The 25,502-nt window shown below is 37.4% G+C and overlaps 1 protein-coding gene across 1 annotated transcript; it reads right to left on the bottom strand.

The window, feature by feature from the left end:
* Nucleotides 1-139: 139 nt before the first annotated feature.
* CAND1 (cullin associated and neddylation dissociated 1) lies at nt 140-25,502 on the bottom strand. The gene is made up of 15 exons (XM_054271879.1): nt 25,386-25,502; nt 20,884-21,027; nt 13,951-14,105; nt 12,090-12,213; nt 11,415-11,671; nt 11,227-11,332; nt 10,585-10,730; nt 9,240-9,532; nt 8,478-8,619; nt 6,388-7,881; nt 5,514-5,609; nt 3,764-3,933; nt 3,509-3,673; nt 3,176-3,283; nt 140-2,132 (listed from the first exon to the last, which is right to left on the bottom strand). Exons 1-15 carry the CDS (start codon nt 25,451-25,453, stop codon nt 1,908-1,910), a joined length of 3,693 nt encoding a protein of 1,230 aa, XP_054127854.1. The 5' UTR covers nt 25,454-25,502; the 3' UTR covers nt 140-1,907.

Raw genomic sequence — 25,502 nt, 5'->3', positions numbered from 1 at the left:
TAGGAGGCCTGTATATTGCTGCAATTGAAGTAGATGATTTATACAGTAAGATAGCATATACCTAATTCACAGTGATTTTTCTACTGTATGGTTTCTCTCTAGTCATCCCACTCCTTTTCATGACATTTAGATATGTTGGTATGTTTAATCTCATTTATTTCTAATTCTAGAAGACAATTGTTACATTAGTATGAAGACTTTGGAGACAGAGAAAGCTACATTTTCAAAAATTTCTACAGCATTAGAATTGTTACTATTGAATGAGTTCATAGACTTCTTTGTTCAGGTCCTTCTATTAAGGTAAAATGTACCAATATCTCCTTTGCTTTTCCCAAGCTGCAAGCATGTAAGGTGAAGATCTGCCCCCGAGCCCCAATGCTCACAGGAAACTGTCTCTGAGGTCATAAAAATGAATGCATTTTCAGTCCCGTAGCAGCTTATGCCACGTACCCACATAACAGGTTTCCAAAATATCAAACTAGCTAAAAAAGACCAGTTAACTAAAAAAATTCAAATTCATATCTGACTTTGGGAAAAAAAGACAACTAAGCAGTTGCATAAAACAAGTAATGAGGCAGTGGTCCCTGATCATTTTGTTATTAAATTCCCAAATCCAGTTTATTGTGGGACTGCCAGCTCTCCAGTTATGGTCCATTTCTAAATTATCCTATTGTATCCACAGAGGAATGTTTTCTTCTGTTTGCTCTCTATCTCTCTCCAGCCCTTTGGCCATTCCCTGTTTCCTGTCTCACCAGAATACTGTATGGCACTTGCAGCATTGCAGCCTACTGGTGGTGCCACGTGCCAGAACAAAATTATGGTCTGGCAACACTTGTCTAGGTAACACCATATATTAGTGCCTTAACAAAAGCTGTCAGATGAAGAATAGGAGATAGAATCCACTGAAGAAACTTCCTTCATACTTTTATAATAAAAGCAAAGTTGAATGCCGAGTTCAGGAACCACTGAGCAGCTCTTGTTGTCTCTGCTCATTTTACCTCCATCTTGTTTCCTTCCAATCTCACGGTTTGTCCACCTTAATTCCAGTGGATTCAGTCTTTGGGAATGAAAACCCATGAAAACTGCAGAAACTGTCATGTTTACTGTAAGAATATCTGCAGGGTCATATTACTGGCATTTTAAAAAGCCAGGTTAAGACAACAAACCTTCATTCATCCCTTCCTGTCTGAATGGCCTGTATGTCAAAATACCTGAAAACTGCACTGATACAGTAGAACTTATTTTAACTTGCATTACGAATAAACTGCACATGCTGTTTTACAGACAATATATATTTGTAAACTTGCTCATGCAAAATTAGTGTGCACAACAGGGATATTGGTTTTCTAATCCCCACATCTGTAAAAATGACATTTATGTCTGCTCTTTTTGAACTGTGCCCAAACTCTCTTTTTAATATAATAAATCTTACACATAATTCATCTGCCAGCCAAACCAATTTATGAAGCTGAAACAAAAAAGAATAAAAAGTTATACAAAAAACATGGTGCACCTGGACACTTGATTCCCACCTCCCCCCATATTGTTTACAAGTAGAAAGAATGACTAAAAGAAAAAAAAATCATGGTCACAAAATTTCGACATTTTAATCCTAAACATTACAGGGCAAATGGATGTTGGAATTTATTTCCATACACCATGAGTCAACTTTTTAATTCCCAAATGTGGCCAAATCCACTAAAACAAGAGCGGTTAAACTCTGGACTATGGAAATACATTTCTGGAATAAATGCTAGAAAAGCAATTATGGGAAAAGCCAACTGTCTCCATAAAAGTAAATAAAGTGGAACAATGTGTAGATTAGATACTTTTTCTGTTTCTTACTCATAACCTGTCAATTCAGTGCATCATATGGTTCAACATAATGGTCCCCATTAGACAAACATCTAACTAGTGTCCATTGATTCCAAGTTAGTGGATGATGAATCTTTTTGGATACTTTCAAAGATGGCTGCCAGCTCAGGGTTAGAGCTTATCTGTGACTGAAATTCACTCATTAATGGACTCTTCTCTGCTTCTGGAATGGTTAGAAGTGCTGCTACAGCTCTCATAGCAGATCGCTTTAGTTCATCTTGCTTTTCAAACTCCTGTTTCACTGAGTTTGCCTTTACCTACAGAAAAAATGAAAATATGTTTGAAACTTTACTCAACCATCCTTCTATACAATCTTAAAAAATGTACCTTAAAAAAAAACGTATTTTCTCTCAAAATTATCTATGCTCTTAAAAAAAAACCAACCAAACAAAAAATACCCCCAAAAATATTTTTAGCAGAATTTTTACCAGCAGTTTACAAATAGACTGAAGCTCTGACATGGCAAGGTAAGCAGCAAAAGGTTGTAAGCTGCCAAATCAAAGCAACTATAGCAGCCAGCCTTTAAGCTAGTAAGGTCAGTAAATTACTTTAAACTGCTATTATCAGAGTACTCCCAGCTTCCAGAGGACAGAACTTTTTAAAGAAGCTGACTTTCATTAGAATAACTGCCTAACCTTCTCTTGTTATTCTCTAAGATATTTCAGTGCTACAAACATAAATTATAATTAAAGGCAGTCAATTTTCATTATGTGAAATAAAGCAGACTAGAGTAATGAAAAGCAAGGTAAATCAGACAATAAATGACTGTCAGAGCATGCAGGTGAATCAAGACCAAGCAGGAATGGAAGGAGACTAACTACAAGGATCTAATAATCCTGTAATATAAATGAAGAAGAGGTGGGGTAACTGACAAAATCTCTAACAGAAGCCTAGCCAAAAAGTCTAACAAAACAAACACTACTTTACACTGCCTTTATCGGCCAAATGCTTGTCTGAAACAACATCATCATCAGAAGTGAGATAAACCCTCAGTGTTCCAGTTTCAGATTTACAAGTTGCCCAAGTGGCAGCTGAATTGTTAAGGAACAAAAGAAAATGCATCAAAGAAACAGAGGATTTTTTAAAAGAAGCTTACAAATCTCTCTCCATCTGTAATTTAAATACATGTAACACTTGTAAAAAAGATCCATTCATTTCTAATCTAATTATCCTCTCTACTGCAGCTTATCAACTGTAACTCAGGAAACGCTGCAGCAGTACAAAGGTATTCTTTAAACACAAATTCATTTATATTTCTATAAGAATACACAAACCACTGCATTTAAATAAGCTGAAATACCTTAGTTGTACACGTAGCACGCAGAGGTTCAACGAGCCTGTCCAACCTCTGCAGCACCGCGCTCGGACAAAGGGTAGACAGTCTCACCAGCATTAAAAAGGTCAGCATCTGGGGTGAGGAAAAACCCAATTCAGCAACAGTTATGCCTGGCACATACATGGAGATATATCTCTCACCATGCTGTGTAACCTTTTGAACAGTCACACTTTAATTAAAATGGCAAATGTAGTGAAGTACTTAAGCATATGAAGTAATATTTTCACCATTTCAGTCTATTAACTATTTGAAATATTTTGACAGTCACTGCTTTCACAGAGGAAAATGACAGCTAACCTTAATATCATAGTGATCCTTCAGGCCATCTTCAACATGGTTTAAGAATTCAAATATATCTAGTCTATCCAAACAGCTATCCAATAGAGTATACATGCACTCAAAAGCTGCTTTCCTTATGTCCAACCCATCATCAACTGTGTGCTTAAATGGTCCCATTTCCACCTGTCAGTGAATAAAAAAAAAAGTTAAATAATACACTTTTAAAAAATCACCTACTTACATGTTTAGCGTTGTTTTTCTCAGTTATCTTACCTCTCTGATTAATTCCTTTCTGACTTTTGTTTCATTGTAAAGATGAGGAAGCACAGTATCTAAGAGGTCCCTTATCAAAGATGGTTTATTGTGGGCAGCTGAATTAAAAGTCACTAGGGCTACTCTCCTGACATTGAGATCTGGGTCCTCCAGAGTTTTCAGAAAATCACCTGCAATCACACACAAAGAAAGCAACCTATGAAGATCTTTTACATTTGCCACTTTTAAAATATTTTTGCTTCGTTTTAAACTTAGAAAAAAACATACTTAGCGCAGGAGTTATTTTAATGTAACAGATACCTGCTATTTCAGCATGATTACACAAATAAAGAATTAATTATCATCATATGAAAGCTATTAATATAATTGTTATATAGTACTTCATAAACTGCCATCACAATGACTTATAAACTTTCTTTTCATGTAAATTAATGAAAATTACATTTAACCTTTCATTTTTTCCATTTATTAAAATTCTCTCAAAATATGCACTGGAAAACCAATTTCAATTTCTGCAGTTCAGGAGTTCCAGAACACCTCTCAAGGAAACTACCAATATAACTGATTTTTTAACCCTAAAATTGGCATAAACTGAGAATGCCTATATTATTATAGAATTGGCCTACTCAGTATATATTAATGTAGCACCACCTCTCCCATGCCCCCCCCTACCTTTGGGCATTTTTAAATTAGTTTCTTCTATACTTCTCTAACACAGCTGTATTAAAAATAAATGGCTGCAAGAATATATCCTCAAACAAAGTGACTCTTACACCCACCAAAAAACTGGGTTACAAAACTCAAAATGACTGAGGTTTTTTAAGTACTAGATTCTGACAGCTTTTTGACTGAATAATCAATAAATATTTCCAGAAACCAAAGGGGCAAGGCGAAGGGGAAAAACCTACAAACATAATTCTTGAATATATTACTTAGAAAACAAAAAAGCTTAGTGATGAAAATAACACACAGTAAACTCACTTCATTTCCCTATAAATAAAAACCTTGCTCTTTACAAAACTTTATGCTTTAAATCTTTCTCCTCCTATTAGGTTAAGAAGCATAGATCATGTTTTTACAGATCTTTACACCTGTAATTAAACAAGCATAGAACATTCATAACATCTCTAAAAAAATCTACAATACTTTGTTATAAAAATGCAAAAATAAAAAAGCCACAGCATTGCAAAAGTCTTTGTCATACTGATGTTACACTGAAAGCTCTGATTACCTTACTCCTGTATAAAAATACACACAATTCCAAATGCTTTCAGACTACAAGCACTACAGAATCATAACAACCTATATTTACAATTCAAAACCTGGTAATAGTCAGAATAATTCACACAAGCATAATGTCTTAAGTGGCTGAATGTCAAATATTTCCAAGACCACATTTCTCGGTAAATATAGTACATCTTATTAAATCAAACTGATATAATTTGGCAAAAACATGGAAAGCTTTTGGATCTCATCCTACTAAAAGCATTAGCTTCTTGTTTTGCCCATCACAAAGTCAATACATAGAATTTTTAATGACATAATTTTTACTGCTCAGAATTCAAATAAATTCGTGTTAATAGAAATAATTGGCTACTATGGAAATATCTTGTAACTCTTCCAACAGTTACCATTAACAGCTAATTCTAGTATCTTCAAAATACTTATTTCTGGTAACACAAAAAGAAAATTTAACTGTAATTCTCTTGCGTGAAAACATAGAAGCTGTCAGGATAAGTGGAGTACTTACCTATGCAGTTCTTCAAGAGTGGGTCTATGGGTTGAGGATGATCAGAAATAGTGAACTTAACAGCAGTAACCACTGAACTTCGAGCATATGAGGACCCTAATATAAAACAAAAGTGTGAACATGAAAGATTAAAACAGAACAACAACAGAATCTAAATCATGCTCAATGCCACTCATTCCTCTTAGACTTCTAATACTCTTAAGAAACAGCAAACAAGAAATGCTATTTATTGCTAGCAATGCAACATGTAATTCAAATAAACCTACAGAGAGAATATTTTAAACAGGGGAAAAATACCATAACATTGTAATAAGCATGTAATGTTATCTCCTATAGAAAATGTGAGCAATAAGCCTATTAAAACAGATTATTTATGATCACACATCGGCCTACAAAAAAATTCTCCCCCTTATAGCAGAAGCACATGAGGAAAACACGTGAATACAGTTCTTGATATGAGACTGACACATTATGCACAAAAATCTTTCCTAATTCTTAAGAATTTCAGAATTCTTATCTAAAAATTAGGAATATAATAGCTGACACGAAAAGGTCAAAATGTTGCAACTGTTTTGTTAATTTGTCCCTTAGTCACCCACTCTCCTTCTCCTTCAATTTACAGCTCTGTCTTAAACATAAACCATAACATTGTTAACAGAAATATAATGTCTGAAAGCAGAACACAAGTAATTCTTGTTGTGTATGACTAACAACTTCTAGTAAACACAAAAAACCTTAACCTTCCATTGTTGGGGGAAGGGAGCAAAACGTCAAGGCACAACATTTAAGCAAGTAATTTGAAAAACTAGATCCATTTTTAACAGGTATCATAGAGCCATCTGCTCCAACACATACGTGCATTACTACTCCTCACCTGATGCCAAGTATCCCTTGAGTCGTGGAAGCAGAGTCTCTGGGTCTATCAACGTAAGCTTGCCCAAGCATTCAGCAACAACATTCCTCGTACCCTCTTCTGCACATTCACAGTGTTTCAGGAGTAAGGCCCAGATGTTCTCCACATATGGTTTGAGACCAATCACTGACGCAGAGCTAATTATTTCTTTCAAGGAATGCAGAAGGAGGTATTGCCTCTTAGGCTGACTGGTTATTTCTTGTAGGACAAATGGCAGATACTCAGGAAGATTGCCAACACTAATACTGCCTAAGGCGTACGATGCCGCTGACTTGACTTCTTCACTAGGAGAAGAGAACGCTTCCAGTATTACAGACTTCAGCTCGATTTGTCCACTTAAGTCAATGTGATGCCCAACTTCCCCAAGAGAAAGCAAAGCCAAAAGACGAATGGAATCTGTGGACCTCGAGTTCTTAACGTCTTGAATGAACTGACCTACGACAGCCGGTCCTTCCTTAGGGCAGGCTCGAGTGAGGGCAGCGACACATTTGGCAATGGAATAGTAAGACTGCTTGTGAGTAAGCGCTGTGCTCTGGGAGTACACTGGACCCGTTAACATGCGCAGTAAATCCATATAGCCTAAATTGTTTGTACCAGTCACAACCAAAGCCTGGAAAAATTCTAGCATGGCACTAAGTGCTCCACCCTGAAGTAGGGGTGATCTTACCAGCCCAATAAGTTCATTGAGAATGGAGCCACTAATCTTTGACAGGGAGGAAGGATATACTTTAGCCAGCGTTGTCAGAAAACTGATGGCCATCTGTGATACGTGCATGTCACTTTCGCTAATCAGAGGTGGAAGCTCATCCAGGACTGCATCAATCATGGCAGCTGTCAAGCTGTCACTGTAATTCTTAATTAAAATATCTAGCGCAGAAAGAGTGCCCAGCTTCAAAGCTCGCTGGTTCTTTCTCAGAAAAGAAGCAAGAATAGGAACTCCTTCCCCAAGGATTGGTCTCAAATCTATCTTCAAAGGAGAACCAGCAATCAATGTCATTGCCTTCACAGTAGTTAACCGAGTGATCTCATTCTTCAGTCTCTCTAGAAAGATCTGAAGTGTACTAGGCAGGTCTGTGCCTAGACTGTCACCAAGGCTACAAATTATTTGACCCATGCAAGATATTGCCCTTTCTTTCACCTCCTGATCAATGTCAGCAGCCTTTAATCTTTTGATTGTACAAGTAAACAAATCTTTGATGTAAGGAGTAGCATCAAAGGAAGTAGGCTGGTCTAAAGGACGAATAACCTTTACAAGTTGTTGGGTAACCAGAAGTGCCTCTGATGTTATCTTGTAAAATGGGTCACCAACACAAGCTACAACTGGAGGTACCAATGCTTGAACATGAGGATGAAAGACTTGGGGAGAATGATTGCAGAGGATCACATACAAACAGGACAAAGCATCTATCTTCAGATTAGAAGAACTTGATTTGTCATTCAGTGAAAAGATTATTCCTGGAAGAAACCAAAAAATGTATTTTTAGGGCAGGTATTTATAGTGTCTGCTAGAACACTTTAAAATTTCCAAAGGAAGGCAGCTATACTGAATTTACACCTTCTGGTTCCCCATGTTTCTGAATGCTTCCAGGCTCCTTTAATCACTTTATTCAATCAATTAGCTTTTAAGCTATCTCCCTCAAATGACATGGGTCATTCAGAAACTCTGAACCTTTAACATTTTCAATCTTACTTTTCACCATTACTTCAAATTTCAACATTTTAAGTTTTAAAAACTAAACTATGGAAAATATTTTTCTCTGTTCAGATGGAAAAGAAGGCAGTTTGATTTTGTAATTAAGAATCAAATTAACTTCTTTTTTTAATAAAGAAGAAAAAACCTTTAATCTTCTCTTCAAGATTAATGGAAATATATGACTAAAATATTTATATGGATACACATAATAGCTGATTATTTTGCCATTTTCTTTCAACAGAAGCCACACTTCAAAGCTTTTGCAAAAAACACAGTCGGGACGTCAATATTTTGATGTTTCATAATTTCCCATACCATTTATTACTAAGTATTTAAGTTCATGCTGTGTTTCTCATACCTGGTACAAGTACAGGAACATGCTGTGTTAGGGCTCCAGGTAACACATTTACTAGCTCAGTAAGCATGTTAAAGCAGCACTGACGAGTCTTCACACTTTTCTCCTTCATCTGTTTGTGCAAGGCTTTAACTATGTTGGGAACCTGTAATCATCACACATCTGTTAACTGATTCAATAGCTGGCATTTCTTTTACTATTGATCACTGGAGGCATATAAAGAAATATGTGCATCCTAATCCCCCTGATTTCTCTACAGAACTAGAAAAGTTGTAGAAACACTGGGAAATGAAGATTCAAAATAATTGCTTTTTTAAAAAAAAGTGATTTAGCTTTGAAAGGTGATCTGCATTAATAAAACTGTAGAGAGCAACAATTGAAAAGTCACCTAAATAATTCACTTAGATGAACTTTTCCAGCATTATCTTTTCTATTCAGCAAATAAAATATGTTGCAGCAGATAAAGTTTTATCTTGATCTTATGTCTGGATACAGAACACAGGAAGCAACTTTTGCTTTGGCAATGTGGCTAAAATGACATAGGACATGCAACTTTTACAGGTGAGTAAACAACTTAAATTAAATAAGCACATTTGTACAAGTCAATTTCAGTTTCTAAGATTGCTGCACTTTTTGGGGCCACTTTACCCAGCTTGCTCTCTATGCTACTACTACAGGACAAAGCACATTGAATGAACTATCCTTATGAATAGGGTGCAATTTTACAATGTCTTCTCAAAGATAACAAAAATCTTTACAAATAACCTGACTCTGAAGCATTGTCAAAGGTGTCTCTCCTTGTTCCATTGCATCAGGATCACAAAGCCAACTTTGCACAGGTCGAGTTTGTTTTAAAAGAGAAAGATATGCATGAAAAACATCTGCTTTAACATTCTCTTCACGTTCTTTGAATCTGGCTATTAAAGCAGGAGATACAGTTTTGTAGAATTCTGGAAGCATTTCGTGTCGTGTGCTAACCACAGCATCCAGACATTTAGCAGCTGCACGTCTCACTTTCCAGCTCATGTCATCATCATCACTATATTCATCATCACTCCCTTGAAAAAATAAATTATGCATATGTTCAAGTCTAGACAAGCAAAGCATCAAGTTTTACTTTAAACAATTAAAAAGAACACACTTTTAAACAATTAAAAAGTTGGGTTCTTTGCATAAGACACACGAAGAAATAGGTTCAGAATTACGTTAAAAACCACACACACAAAAAGCCTTCTAAACAGCCTAACTTGTAATTCTCAGCCAATTTTTTCATGTTACCCCCCCACACATATTAATTTAAACTGCAAGTAGGAAAAGGAGCTCCCCATCATATTTCCCCATCATATTTCCAGCCTGACTACTGATTTAAAGCATATCCTTTATTCATGGCAACAAAGCAACAGTGAATACTAGCTGATCAAGATTCAACAAATGATTCTGTCTGCTTCTTTCTAGAGGTAAATCAAACTATACATTGTCCCCAAAAATAACAAAAAGCATAAAATAAGCAATATAGATTTTTCAGGTCTTAAAGCAACAGCTTTACAGCTCACTGCTTCCTTAAGTAATGACAATTTTATGCCCTCAGTTCAGATTACTTGTGTGTCCAAGTTTTCACAAAGCTTATATCTGGCAATGCTTGCCACCATATTAACAATAAAATACCTTATGCCTTTCAGTCTGAAACACTTCAACCCTACTGAAAAATACTGAGTCATTTTCAATCTATTCTGATTTTATGCATTAGGTACCAATATATTATAGTGGAAAGTAGTGAGAAGCCTTTCCCATGCAGTATATGTATTTTCAATTCATTAACTGATGTTCTCACTTTATTTATATCATGCTACATGCTTCTGGCTTTTTCCACCTTTCAGGTATTTTAAAATATTTGTCTTGTATTTTATGTTCCCACTCAGAATTATTGATCTCCAGCATCAACATCCTATACTTTTATTCCAGGAAGTGAGTTCATTAGCCATGTTTAAAAGAGCTACAAAATTTGAATTAAAATGCTGGTACTCAGGAGTATTACCATCTACACCAATTCTCCCAGATGGGTGCAAGATCAAAAGCTCATCCACTCCCCCAAATCAAAAAGAGAACATACCTTGATCATCATCATCACCGCCATCAGCATCCATAGCATTTTCATCTTCATCTTCATCATCATAATTGTAATTAGGATCATAAGTAAGATACTTAAGACAAATGTTTATAATAGTAGATACATGAGGATAAACTTCTTTAGGACACCTGTGTAATATAAAAATACAATCACTGTCAAATTACTGTGAAGTACTAAAATATTCTTAAAAGATTTTCTGTTGCATGCTGTACTTTGGAGAGAGCAGCCAAGACACCATCAAGGCATCCCTCTGAACTACAGAAATTCAAAGGGAAGGTCAGAAAGGGCAATGCCACTTTGTAACAGGATCTGCTAGACGGGAAGGTTGCAAAGGACTCAGATATGCCTTTGGGTACCAATTTTTTATCACCACTACTGGACACAAATATTATCAGAGTACTTCCCACCTCTTGTTTGCACAAGTAGCAATGGCACAGTAGAAAGCTTGTACAGACATAATACACTGCTTAAGAGCTGAGTTACAAGATAGCTAAAGGAACTGTTCCAGCTCAAAGCTTGCAAGAGTAATTTGTAGGAAGGAGGCTGTCTCTTGACAGCTTACAACCAAATGACACACTACTAGATCTGAAGAAAGCCTGAAATAGGTACCCATGAATGACTTACCTCCTAACAAAAGATTCAAAGGCTTGAATGCAGTACTCTCGTAGTTCATCATCATCTACATTACAAAACTTTACAACCAAAGGAATTATTTTCTCAAGATATTCACCTGGTAAGATAAAAAAATTAGCTAAGTAATTACTCTCACGGAAAAACTTCAAAGTAAAAGATAATTTATATATTTTTCTTACCTATTCTATGACCTGCTTGCCTACTGATAGCAGCAATACACTGTATATAGGTCCTAGTTGTTGACATGGAATCATTTTTAGACAGTTCTGTCAACAGATGTTCAATGAGGTCAACAAAAACCATATTGCCACAACTCATAACCAGGTGACCAAGAGCAATGATGGTTCTTTTCCTCACAGCAAGTCTTGGGCTGGTCAGCTGGGGGAGCAGACAGGTCAGAATTGAAGGATGGAAGTTAACAAGCAGTCCTCCTTGCCTTAAAACAGACAAAACACAAACTCAAAACCAATTGAATCTAGATAACTTTGTTCATATACTGTAAAACAATCCTTCAAAAATTCCCCAAACATCACAAACATTCCAACCAAATGTTTAAAATTTCAGGTTTTAGAACTTGCTAAAAGAAGAAATAGTTTAAAACATAACTTCAAAACGACAAACATTAAAATAAGCTTAAAACCACAGTTCTCAGAATGTTAAATAGTAATTGATCAACCAATTATCTACAGTACATTCACTTATTTTTTTCTAAATTAAGTTTCATGTACACGTAACACTACCATATTATTTCATATGACTTTGAATAATTTAATTTTAACATCTGGAAAACTGAAGTTCAAGATTTAAGCAGTATTTATGAGCATTCACCAGCACATTAGAAGAGAGATGTTTACCTGCTCAGCATATCAGCCATGATATCCAGTGCCTCCAGTTGAACAGACACATCTTCCTGCTTGGCTATAGCACTAGTGAGACGCCCTGTGATCTTTTTGCAAACATTAGCTGCTAATGCAGAACCTGAAAGTACAACAAAACCTCAGCATTTCCATAATATTTTAAAAATACACCTTTTAATACTAGAGATGATTTTTGTGACTATGGAAAGCAACCCAATCTACATAAAGAAGCTTTTTCCAACCAACAAAACAAGCTTAAACAGCCACTCTGCTAATGTCATGTATGCTCTGCATTAGAGCTGAAAAACTATCTATGTACAAACATACTAAGCAGGAAGGATTCCTGTCCCAGAGGGTACACACAACAGAGCACTGCTTTTGGAAGGGCAAGCCATGGAAAGTGAAAGTCACAACAAGTCTAGAGCAATAAATGAAAGGAGTCTAAGTAAAAATGAAGGTATATACTATATGGTAAGGAAAAGCACAAAAGTGGCAAAATAAAATTATTTTGCACAAGAAGCTACTTAAAAATTAAGTACCTGACTGAAATACTACTGAAACATTTGAGAAAGGTGGGAAAATTTATATCCGAAGTATTTTAAAATATAAGTAAAAATGTCTTTATAACAACTTCATAGTTCCCCATTCCTCTAATTGTCTAACATTGTTTGAAGTAATTATGAGAAGGAACTCCTATCATGGTAACGATTGCCCAGTGGTTAGTACTCATCTTCACCTGCATGAAATTTTTCAAGTCACATTTTGCAAATTTTAATGTGAAGTGAATACCACTCCAACCTATGGTAAATCTAGTTTATATATATTATGGCTCATTTTTAACTACAACTAAAATTAAACCATAACAAGTGGACAGTCTAATGTGTTACCATGGAGGCTAAGAAAAAGAGAACAATCTGTGTTTGAGTTGGGAGAAAGAAATAACATGCTGTTTATTTTTATACTAGGAATGTTAATTATATTGAAAGACTTGCCTACATTTTTGTTTGAGCTTCACCTCCACCGAAAAATCTTTTGTTTTGTGTAGGCAAACACAAGAGTAAAAGCTTAAAACAACTGACTTAAAATTAGTTATTTATGTAAAGCTCATGCATCTCACTGCTGCTTGATAGAAGCAAGACTTACATGTCAATTTTCAAAAAGGATATTAAAATCCAAGCTTTTTTTTTAAATTCACGAGACCTCAGTCTCTAAAAATGTAGTTTCCAAAGCCTTGTTAATTACTCTCTAGTTTCATTCATATCCTACACTTTGATATCTAAAAAGCACTTGAGTAAAAAAGTAATGGTATTAACTGATGAGCTGATCAACATTAGTGTCTCTTCTAGAGGAAAGACTGCCTTCATTTAAACCTGCAGGTAAGACTTTCACTAATTTAACAGGCAACTGTCAGAAGCACAACGTACTTCCCAAAACAATTCCTAGAAAGTGAGACAAGAAATCAGATGGTTAAGGAAAAATACAGGAGTTGCAATCAATTTTAAAGCTTATTATCAACCAAAGACCAAGATGAGATTTAGCTATTACTACAGCCTAGATGTGCTCCAACAGGCAATTATTAAAATAGAAGCTTTTACAACTTGTTATACTGAAGTTCATATTCTCTGAACTTGTTTTTCACATTAATGCAATCCTTCAGTAAAAAATATGTTCTTAAACTAGTAAAATTTGGCAATATAGTCAGAGAAGGAGAAATTCAAAGGGTATTTGTGCCATGTTTTTACCCTAACTGAAACTATTTCCAGTGCTGAAACTCTTCCCTAAAACCTCCAGCTTTTTAAATTTTTTTGAATTAGTAAATGATACAACTACATAAAGTCTTTAGCACAAAATGCCTTACCACTGGAAGCAGGGGGAAGTTCTCCAATCACAGTTTTAAGACCAATGCTTGAAATGTCACGTAACTGTTCTTTATCTGAAAGCATGTTGGTACACAGGGTATCTACAATGGTCTCCACTTGATACTCCTTCACTTTACTCACCAGAGGTCCCAGACTGTATAAACAAGGGAAGAGTATTAAATTGGCAACAATATTATTTCAGTATTTTGCATTCAAGTAATAAACTTCAGCTTGGTTTTGGTAGCAACACAAAGCAGAACTTTAAAAACTGAAAACCCTCATCTGGTTGGACTGATAACTTGCCTCCATAAATCTAGTAACAAAACACTTGTTTAGTACATGTTTCTTATTTGGAGCTGGAAATTCATTTTGTATGGCTGTTCTGCTTCAGTCTCAAAACCACAGTCCCTCTTTATTTCTCAGTTCACAACAGGATTTACAACAAAAATTAACCTACCCAGAGCCATCAGTTTACATGCTTGACCATCAGTGTCCGCATAATTCACAAACAAGTAAACAACATTCTTAATCACTGCATCTTTATTCTATACAACATTTGGATTCAGTCATGGCTCTATGCAGTAAAACAAACCCAAAGGCATCTTCCATCCCCAAACCTGTTGTATGTACCCCACTGCTGTTACCCTTTTTTCCATGTCCAAGAATTCACAGGGGCAAGACCCAATTATTATAAGAAAATGCCCATCAGAAGCAAAAGGCAGAAAGCAAGAGCACACAGGAATAGGACATGGACAAGCAAGCCCTTGCACTCAAGCACTAGCTGCACAATAGTAACCAGAGTAAGGTTCAGAGTTTTGCCATCAGGGGTTTGTCACCATGTTAGGCAAACCTGGAGCTCCTCTTTCGATGGCCACGCTCACAAGGCCTTACCTCCCATGAACTCAGAACAGTGCCTGCACTTGAGGCACAACACTTGGATTAACACCCAGGAATACACAACTCCCAAGGCAATCACACCTAGCACTTCCCATGCTTTCCTTCACAAACCATAACCTGCTTGGTTTCTTTCTCTCCTTACCCACGCATGTGGGTACTCGTGTGGTAAAACCTGCTGAAAATACAAGTGGGGAGCAGGGGAAGGGGAAGGGGAAGGGTGGGCGGAGAGGCAGCAAAGGCAAAACACACTTGCCAAAAACAGACACTGAAGTATCACTTGCAACTCGCTCCATTTTGTTAATGCACAGAACTTGGAACTAATTTGACATTAGTCAAACTAGTGCACAGACATCTGAAACTGATGCTTTATAATCACACCAATGCCACAAATTCAGAAAGACTGCAATTTATTCAATTTGGAGAGTATTTAATGGAGATTTATATATAACCTTAAAATAAATACACAAGAACAACCTTGAGGTTACATTTTTAGAAAGTACAGCATACAGATAATCTCAAGAGAACTCTTAGTTGAGATACTGAGTGGTATCTGATCAAATGCATAAAGAGAAGCCCTTTAAGTGCACAGAAATGAAGATGTAATGGATGGTTTCTCAATTGCTTCAGCAGCTCCTGCAGAAATGAACAGTTCTGACAGAGATCCCTTCCTTAAAAGCAGTCAGACCTCATGCCCTAACCTGACACTACCCTTTAATTTAGGGAAAGGGCATTGTACTGGAATCTTTAGATTCTATTAAACTATCTCTACAGCCACTAAATCCCTGAGAGTAGGAAGGGGTTTAGAGGACCATATCCACAATCTAATCTGCTCATTTTACAGCTTCAATTATGTTAAATTATTAAAGATTAAAATAATTTCTGAACACTAATACGGGTAAAGACTTTTTGCCTCTAACTTAAAAACTGCTAAATCTGTACACAAACATCTGCTAACACAAATTATTACCAATAATTATCTGAGACACAAATACATCAAGCTATCCCTGTCTGCAGTTGAAACATTTTCTCCAGTTGCTGAAAAAGCTCACAGCTTTCTTCACAACTTGATTTGACTCTTCAGTCAAGCTTTGCCTTCACCATGATTCACTGACGCATCTATATATAGAGTTTCTCTTCATACACACCACTGTCAGTCAGTGGCTACTCACAGCACTGTTGCATGCACCTACTCCTGGTGCATAGTAAATTGTTTTGCAAGCAACACAAGCACAAATCAACTTGAACAGAAACCTGTAGAATCCTAAGATACAATGACTCCATAGTACTCCAGAGAAATGAAACTACCTGTGTGTTTCAGTCAACAGACTTCAGTACACAAGGTTAAAAATCCCTTGTTTTAAACCTGAACTGTTGAACAACTACTGAATTCTTTTGATTTAAATATGCTTATTTTTCAAAATGCAGCCTATGAGTAATTAAAATAATCACAGTAAAGGCCAGTCAATCAGATTCATCTCAGCTAAGAATCGGAAACACTTTTTTGCTAATGTTTTAAAGATGACCAAACCACTGGAATGATATTAACACACGCTATAAATTACAGTTTCTGGGAAGTATTAAGCCATATATTACCTGAATCAGCATCTTCAGTCCTATTTATTCAACCTATTAGTTCAGCAAATCAGATATAACAATTGTGAAGTAAATATAACAAAATATTACCTCAAGCTTTTCTGGCCTTCACAATCAGTAAATATCACTTATAGACCTTATTATTAGTCTGAGATTACAAATCAATCTTATCAGAAATTGAAAGTAAACTATAACCTTCTTGTATCAAATCAGTTCTGACCACAAAGCTTTTGCACTTAAGCATGTATTTTACACATTTGAAGGTCATTTTGCATAGTTTTAAGTGATCTTTGATCTTTTCCTTTTACTAGCCAATATTTTGTGTCTAGGTTCTCTCAAAGTAAAAAGCTCATTCAGCTGCCTATGGAAATAAACAGCAACACACTGGCTCCTTTAAGTTACACACATTTGGAAATAAAGGTGCTCATAGCATAGCTCTTTATTAGGAAGCTGAACACCAACACATAATCAATTATAATCTCCAACTGGCATATTTTAACAGCTATGGAATAAGCACATTTATTTACAAGGAAGAATTAAAATTCACAAATTTAAAAAAAACCACATTATTCAAATCACTAGTATAGCATGATGTGCAGCAGTGTATTACCAAAGCATACAAAGTGCTTTAAAGCTGCTGAACTGGATCAGCCACACAGCAGCCAATACATGCATCATCCTGCTCACACTAATGACTCAGACTCTCAGCGTCAGAGAGAGCTCCCTACATTGAACTACTGCCCAGAGAAGTCACTCTGATAAATGCAGAGAAACTGCAGCACCACAGGGAGGAAGCACTGAAATGCTTACTTTAATTCCACCTTCTTTTTTCACTCTAGATAGATTTGGGTATGTTTGACTTCTTACTGGGTTCAGGAAAGATTTCACAGTGTGAATCAATAAAAATTTCTATTTGTAGGTTTAAATGGCAGAATATCAAAGTGCTCAAAACGAGAAACAGCTCATCCTTAAGCTGCAACACTGAACACATGAAACAATTAATGTGCAATTTGGGCCAACAGAGCATTACAAAGATTATCAGCAATGAGGAACAAGCGATACCAACACTATACCTACGTTTAGACAAACCACACTGCTTGACTACTCCTCATGGACATAATCTTAATCAAGCCACAGGCAGTGCAACTACTGCTGCCATAAGGTGCACAGGATGCCATGTTGGACTATCTTACAGCTATAAACTAAGGATATGCTGTAAGAATAGCCTTTTCCACACTGGCTGATGGTAAAACAGCCAATGACTATCAGGTAAATCATAAATCATTCCTTCAAAAATTGGAGACAACAAAAATACATTTAATATTTTACATGCAGTTAAGAAAAACAGGGTAAACAACCTGTCATTACTGACATAGGTTTCATCTACTGCCTGCAGTAAGAAGCTTAACAAATAAAACTCAGTTCCTTTCTGTAGGGTCAAAGACTACAGCAGGCCAACTTTTACTTCAAGACTACTAATGCAGCTCATTAATTTTCACTTTTATTCCAAAATTAACTGGACAACTGTTTTGCAAAGTAGCTACTCAAATACCAATGAACCCAAAAACTGACTTCTGCTTTGCTTTTACCTGGTTTATTCTGCCCCAAACAAGCATAATGTAATTGAAAGGAGCAAGAACAAAATCACCAGTGTGCTTTGTAGAGATAATAAGGAAAAAGTTCATCAGCATTTTTACCAATGGATCTCCTCTTACTCAAGCATGAAAGCGAGCAGTGGATAAGGCAAAACCAGGAACACTGCTCACTTGTTGCCACACTCACCTAAAAATAAATACTGCTTTATGGTTGCGCTGAGTTGTTTCAAATCTGCTGGGTTCAGTGACCTCGAGAATCAAATCTTCAAAGAGTGACTCTTATGCAAGAGTTTTATTCAGAGCATTTCAATTGATCTACCTGTAAAGAAAGTTCCCCTAACAAGCTCCAACACCTTTTTCCCTTCCTCAAGGAAAAATCTATCTCAAGTGCAGATTGAAAAGAATATTGGGCTGTCTTAAATCCTCTTTCTATGAGAGGGAATTGCTACTTCAATGGGTCATCAAGGGTCTGATAAAAGTTACTGCTAACAGTCTCTAATGTTCACCACAGCATTTAAATTAAGAGAGATCGAAAGACAGTTTATGCTTTCCTCAGCTGGAAGTGCCAAGAAATCCTTAACAGAAATACACAAGAGCACAAAATATTTAAAATTTAAAAAGCCAAGAAAAATATGCTGGCTGAAATTAACTTCCCAATGAATCAGTCTTACATGGAGTGTTGTGGCAGATGGAAGATTTCAGATCAGCTTGAACTGTCTTAAAAAACCTACTAAAAAAACCTAAACTAAAAAGCTTAGTAGTGTTCAGCCTCTCACATGCTTCACCCTGCCCATTTTTCTATCAACAGGTAAACTGCAGGAGGAAAGCAATAAGCCAGAAGAAAACTAAGTCCCTAAACCAGACTGTCACAAAACCAGGGAAAGAGCAGTGTGAGAAAAAGAACGAGGAGTACAAGAACAGCAAACAGGAAGCAGCAGTAGTATTAGGCTTAAAACTGTCATGAACTGTATTTTGACTACAAGCTGCTTTAAGAAGAGAATACTCTAAAAGAGTGGTGTTTTTTGTATTCAAAGCATAGCTGCAAGTGACTGGGACACAAACAAAACCAAAAATAAACACAACTTGATATGATCCAGAAGGTACACATGTCCACCTTCTACAGAGATGGTCATAATTCACCTGAAAACTTTCTATTATGTTTCTTGTCCCATTAAAGTAAATGTAACACTGTTCCTTAACATTATCTGGAATTCTCAAAAACACTCCAAAATTGAAAGAGATTCAGTCATATTAGTTAAATCCAAGAGTTTTATCAATATATCAAAGTAAATTTAAAAACTGAAGAACTACTAATAAGAACAGGATGTGCACACACACAGGAAGTCATCTATTTTCTCATTCTCTTCCCTTTGCAATCTTTCTTTAACGTTTTAGTAAGCATTACTTGTACTTTAGACCCTACATTCTAACACTGCCATTAAAGATGGTGACATATGTCTCTATGTGAATTAATCTAAACTTCAGGACAACTTTAGGATTTACATTAGAAACGTATGCTAAAACATAACTTTTCCATAAAATGCTATTGCATACAAAGACAATTCTAAGCCTGAGCCAAGTTTCACAACAATATGCTCTTCTGATTGAGTACAAGCAATCAGTTTCAAAATCATGAAAACATAAGGAACAGATATTCCAGAAGTTTGAATTAAAAAGAAACAGGGTATTTTGTGTTGTTATGAAAAGGAGTAAGACATATGTTAAAAACACTGCGTCCTTGGTGACAGTAGGGAAAAAGTAGTGACAATTATAGTGCTAATATACCTAAAATTGCTAATATCTGGCTTGAAACTTGACATTCCAACACCCATTTGTCTGTGCAAGGTTTTGGTTACCATCACTTACAACACTTCAGAAGCTGAAGCAAACACTGCTTCTAAGTACATAAGCAGAGGTACACACAGGCTTTTTCTGCTTTGCTAGTCTGACAGGGCTAAACTACAAAGAATAATGAGCTAAACCAAACTTGGCTAGTCACAATGTGAAACTTCTCAAGCTCCAAGTTTACTCCAATCCATACCTCATGGAATATAAGTAGTGTATATGGAGTATTAAAAAAAAACCCTAAGCTCACAAACAAGAAACATTCTCAGGAACACTATATGCCTCCTAAGAGAGGCCCGCTTTAAAGCACACAAAAATCAGAATGGCCAAGAACAAAAAGCCATAAGAAATGTAGCACCTCTTCAAAGGGTGCTCTGGAAAAGTCACACCATATGTAAAGCTCAATAAAATGAGAAAGAGAGGGCAGTGAAGCAACAGAAGTCTCTGAAAGGCAAGTAAATGCACCCTGATCCCATAAAACATTTACAGTCCCTGTAAAGCTTGTAAAACCATCAGCAGAGCATTCTGAATGCTAGTGAAAAGGTAAGTTCCACTTTGATAACCGAGGCCACATCTTCACCATTTCATGTTTTCATGTCTGCTTGAAAACAACTCTAATACTACAATTCTTCCCCTGCACATCATCTAAGGTCTCACCATCAAGCATCAATGTGGCAACTGCCACTGAATTATAAGCTTTTTCTACCTATTTAACAATCAAGAATTGGCACCAAAGAGCAAGTGCATCACTCAAACACTTCCAGCAGGGACTGCATGTGCTATTTGGTGCCTGAAACCCCAAATATTAATCCCCAATGTCAACAACATATAGTTTTTCATGTTACAACCATTAAGGCAGGTAGTCTACAAGAATAAGGGCTCCTTTGGGGACATAAATTTCAAAATTATTTTGTGAAGCAGTGGTCCTTTGAGTTTACAAAAGTGCTTTACATTGTTCAGTCATTATACAATTCTTTACATCATAAAAAAAAGAATACCTACCATTTGACAGCTAAGTTTTGTACCTCACCATTTTTATCTTCCAATAATTTCAAAATCATCTTCACCACCTTTCTTTCACTGTCATCATCCAGCTTGATAGAATCTTTCTGAAGTTCTGTCATCAAGTCATTAGTAGCCATAAACCTGACAAAAGATGTGAAATAATTATTGCTAAAGGGATATGGGTTATTCACAGTGCTTAGGATTCAAAATTCTCATTTCCATAATTTGTTATCAAACAAATCACATTTAACATTGAGTTATTGTTGTCTGTTTTGTGATGCAAGTAGCACATATAAAACAGAAAGGAAGAAAAACTATTTGAAAATGATAACTGAGCTAGGTCATCACCTTTCTCTTACGAGAACAACTACATATTTTACTTCCAGCATTTACATTATATTGCACATGATCTCGACAAAGAAAAACTGACACTTTCACAGATTTTAAGTAGTCCTTTCATAAGCTATGCTGATGTTGTAAAAAACAAGCTTTTTTATAACTGTTTAAAAAAAACTGATCTCTGCTCTGAGTTTGTTTTAAAACAAGTTTTAACCAAGAAGAAAAATATAGTTTCTCAAACATTCTCCCATAAAATTCACAAAAGCCAAACTTTAATTAATGAAGGGAGAAATAAAAGTTAAGCTTATGTTCCATGTGGTTTTCATTTTCTTGCCTTGTACAGACTAGCTTGTTTACAGCCAGAAAACAGAGCTGATCACATTTATCCAGCCCTCAATACAGAGTGCCACAGTGAAGAACAAAATTAATTCTTGAGAGATCAAGCAAATCAAATCATCTTCATATCAATTAATTTACTATTTAATAACAGTCAATATCTACCAATGGAAGAACATACTGAAAAATTACTTTCCAAAAATATTGCCTTTATGCCTTCTGTTTCTTTTCAATCGGAAGTCTGTTTCACAATCCATTTTTCTTTTGTAAGTGCCCTCTCTTCTCAGAAGCAGCAATACAGATGTGTTACTCAATTACAAATCCCACGGGCCTCGGTACTGACACCAACCCCCACTCAAAACTCCAAACAAGGGTTTGTATTTAAACAGCTAAGGGTGACAATTGGACCTCAGGCACATCAGCCTCAAGCAGACATCACTTCAGCTCAGGTCATGCTTGGAAAGTTATCCCTGCAGCTTGACATGCCAGATACTACTTGTTACTGAAAACAAAAGCCAAGACTCTGCATAATCTTAATAAGCATCACAAATGGCAGATGCCTAACCTCACATCACGGACCTCAACTTGTCCTGTCTTTTAATAATTCCAGTCTAATGGTCTCAAGGTGTTTCTAAGGTAAGACCTCACCCCTCTTTCACTCACTCCAACAGTCCCGCTGAAGCAAGCCTGCAGTCTGACAGGAACCAGATGTGCACAAAAACAGGCTGGGGAGGCAAAGCATCAGCTTTTAAGCACAGTAATGAAAAAGGCTACTTGGTAAGTGAAGATAACAGACAGGACCTAATTTAAGCATATACATGAAGTCACACAGTACTAGAACACCCAAAAACTGTCTCCAACTTACTGCTGCATTTACCTCCTTTTCTTAAAAACTTTGGCCAATAGCTCCTATTTCCTAGCCTTAGAAGGTCTTGTCCACTCATCACTCTCTTGTCAGTTCCTGAAGTAAGCACAGCACGCACATCCTGCTGAGGTGCACCAGCAGCCTCTGCATGCAGCCACAACAGGGTTCTCTTGGTAGACTTCTCCGCTGAAACTTGCAAACCAACCCAAACACCACAATGGGGTGGGGAGACTGGTATGTAGTATATTTAGACTAGTAAAGCTGCTGGTATTTAGAAACATAGTTTTAAGTAGCTTTAATGTGACTTTTAGTCACAATTCACCCTACCTGCACATCAAACTTCACCTGGTGCAAAGCAGGCAGCGTGTCAGCAGCTGCTCCCAGTCTGTACTCAGAGCACTCACTCTCCTGCTGCAGGGAGGACACTCCTCCTCCCACAGCCAGACTGCAAACTGCCACCTTACCTGACTGCCCATTTTAGAACTTATGCCCAGGCTTCTGTGTGGACAACACAATCACAAGTATGTACATCTTCCAAGAAGTACATATTCCAGCTCTGCATGGGACAGGTCAGTTTATCAAGAAAAATGAGGATTACTTTTTACAGTAGACCGCTTACTTGAATGGTTGTTTTACACTCTGCTCCCTGGTATCAAGAGGATAACTACACTGTCCTTATTCAAACAGATGTGATCAAAGAACAAATGCACTTATAATTACTGAAACTAAATACTATTTTATCCATCATGCAAACACACAATACACATAAAGTTTCATAAAATGTTACTCCGTAACAGGCAGTTGGTAAAGGTCTACCATCACTTTTTTTTATGGTTTGCAACGTTAGATTTTAATCTATGCTAAGACATTTTTTTGTTTAACATTTGAGAATTTCAAAATTGTTCAAAGCTACTAGAACAGAATTTCTGAAGTGTGCTCTACTAAAGGAACTACACAAGAAGTTTTAATTACACACAGCTGGGAGGAAAAAAGTGTTTGCTACAATTGCACAGGACAGGTATAACCTAGCCCTTCTATACAGAAAGTTTTTAACTCCTAAAAATCAGTATCACAAATCCACTGGAACTTACTGTAAATCCTCCTCCCCATAAGTACAAAATGGAAATTTCACTTAATCACAAAAACAAATTAGTATGAAAATAGTAAAAAATCTTGTAACATTTAGAGGAAAAAATGTTTCAGTCTAGTTTCAGAACAATTTAAAGAAATTGGGCAATTTTTTTTGTCTCTTTTTAGACTAATCAGTATTTTATTTACACAATTTCTACTCTGAACTCTCCAGGTAATATAAAGCTATTAAAATTTGAAAGAAATTGACACAAAAAATCCCATATCAAATTTGTGTCCCGTGCTAAAACACTCTGTCAAAACCTAACAAGATTATTCAAAAGATCTATATATCAGGATCTCTGTTTTCCTTTAGATTTTAATACATTGAGACTTGTTTGGATGACTTTAATAATAAACTAAGCACTGTGATGCTGCAGCAAAACAACAAAAACCAAGTGTATTTTATGCCTTTTCCCTGTCTGCATTGATATACTCTCATAGACAAGTAAAACCTTCAAACTTGAATTTCTGATTGCACTCAATAACAAAACAATGTAATTCTTTTTAACCTAATGCTTTGCCAGAGGCCTGCGTAAATGTATTATCTCTCCTGTTTTTTAATTGTATTATTTTATTTTCTGAAATTTCACATTTCATCTGCTATTAATTTATTACAAAGCAAGCAAATGTTCCAATGAAAAGCAGTGCTCCTGTGACAGATCCTGAACTCAAAACTAAATCCAGTTCCCCATAAGACTAAACTGGATTTCTCTCTGGATGCACAGGGGCAGTAGCAAACTACATGAGGAGCACAAAACCCCAGTGTCTAAAAGACACAGCATCCAGAAGGATGTGAGCTGAGGATCACAAAATCATCTGGGTTGGAAAGGAGCTCTGCAGATCATCCAGTCCAACCCGTGTGCAAAGACAGGGTAACCCAGAGCAGGTGACACAGGAACATGTGCACGTTGGGCATGAAAGTCTGCAGCGAGGGAGACCCCATGACCTCCCTGGGCAGCCTGTTCCAGTGCTCTGCCACCCTCAGTGTAACAAAGCTCTTCCTCATGTTAAGATGAAACTTATTGTAGTTTAGTTTATGTCCATTCCTCTGAGTCCTGTCACTGGGCACTACTGAAAAGCGTCTGGCACCATCCTCTTGGCACCCACCTTTGAAAAAACTATATGCAGGTCTATATTGAAAGAACTATATAAGATCCCCTCTCTTCTCTAGACTAAACACACCCAGCTCCCTCAGCCTCTCCTCACAAGGGGGATGCTCCAGTCCCTTTACCACCGTGGCCCTCCACTGCACCGTCTTGAGTCTGCCCTAATGGTCACCTCTTCCTGCTTCCAGTCGTAGAATCGCAGGATCCATATTTTTTGAAGTTGGGAAGGGATGAGAGAGGTCACCTCACCCGACCTCTGCCGCTCCAGGCAGGGTCAGCGACAGCTGGTTGCTCAGGGCTTCTTCCCTTCGGCTTCTGAGCATCTGCGAGCTCACGAATTCAACCTCCACCCTCGCCTGTCCCCACGCGAGTCAGCAAAGCTGGGGCGGCTCGGCTTCTCCCGCCTGCTGGAGATCTCTGCCCACGATGCGCGGAGGCCGCGGCGGTGCCCGCACAGCCGCGCCCCGTCCTTCACGGGCGGCGAGGAGGGGGGATCCCCTCACGGGAACTTTCTTCCCGGGGCAGCACCAGCAGATTCGCGCCCAGCCCCGCAGCGGCGGCGCGGACAGCCCGGGCCCGCGGCACCGGCCCCGCCGCCGGGCACCTGCCCCCGCCCGGGCCGCCGCGGCACCAGGCCCGGGGCCGGCGCGCAGGCGGCCGCAGGGGCAGCGCGGGCGCGGGGCCGGCGGAGGGTGCGGAGGGGCGGCGGCGGCGGATCTCACCTGAAGTCCTTGTCGCTGGATGTCATTTTCTCCAGCAGGTTGGAGATGTGGTACGAGGCGCTCGCCATGTTGACGGACCCGGCCGGGGCGCGGGGGGGAGGGAGAGCAGGAGAGCAG

This window comes from Melozone crissalis, unplaced genomic scaffold (genome assembly GCF_028551555.1).
Source record: "Melozone crissalis strain CALT ecotype California unplaced genomic scaffold, PUWL_Pcris_2 ptg000004l_1, whole genome shotgun sequence".
Classification (NCBI taxonomy): Eukaryota; Metazoa; Chordata; class Aves; order Passeriformes; family Passerellidae; genus Melozone; species Melozone crissalis.
Note: the sequence above shows the minus strand (reverse complement) of the source record. Positions and strands in the feature narration are given on the sequence as shown.

Bases quoted from the DNA above. Each gene is read 5' to 3' on its own strand.
- CAND1 (XM_054271879.1), bottom strand. From the start codon at position 25,453: ATGGCGAGCGCCTCGTACCACATCTCCAACCTGCTGGAGAAAATGACA. The intron at 10,731-11,226 runs GTAAGTCATTCA...TATATTACACAG, and splicing joins TTTGAATCTTTTGTTAGGAG to GTGTCCTAAAGAAGTTTATC. The intron at 8,620-9,239 runs GTTATTTGTAAA...TGATGATTACAG, and splicing joins TGACAATGCTTCAGAGTCAG to GTTCCCAACATAGTTAAAGC.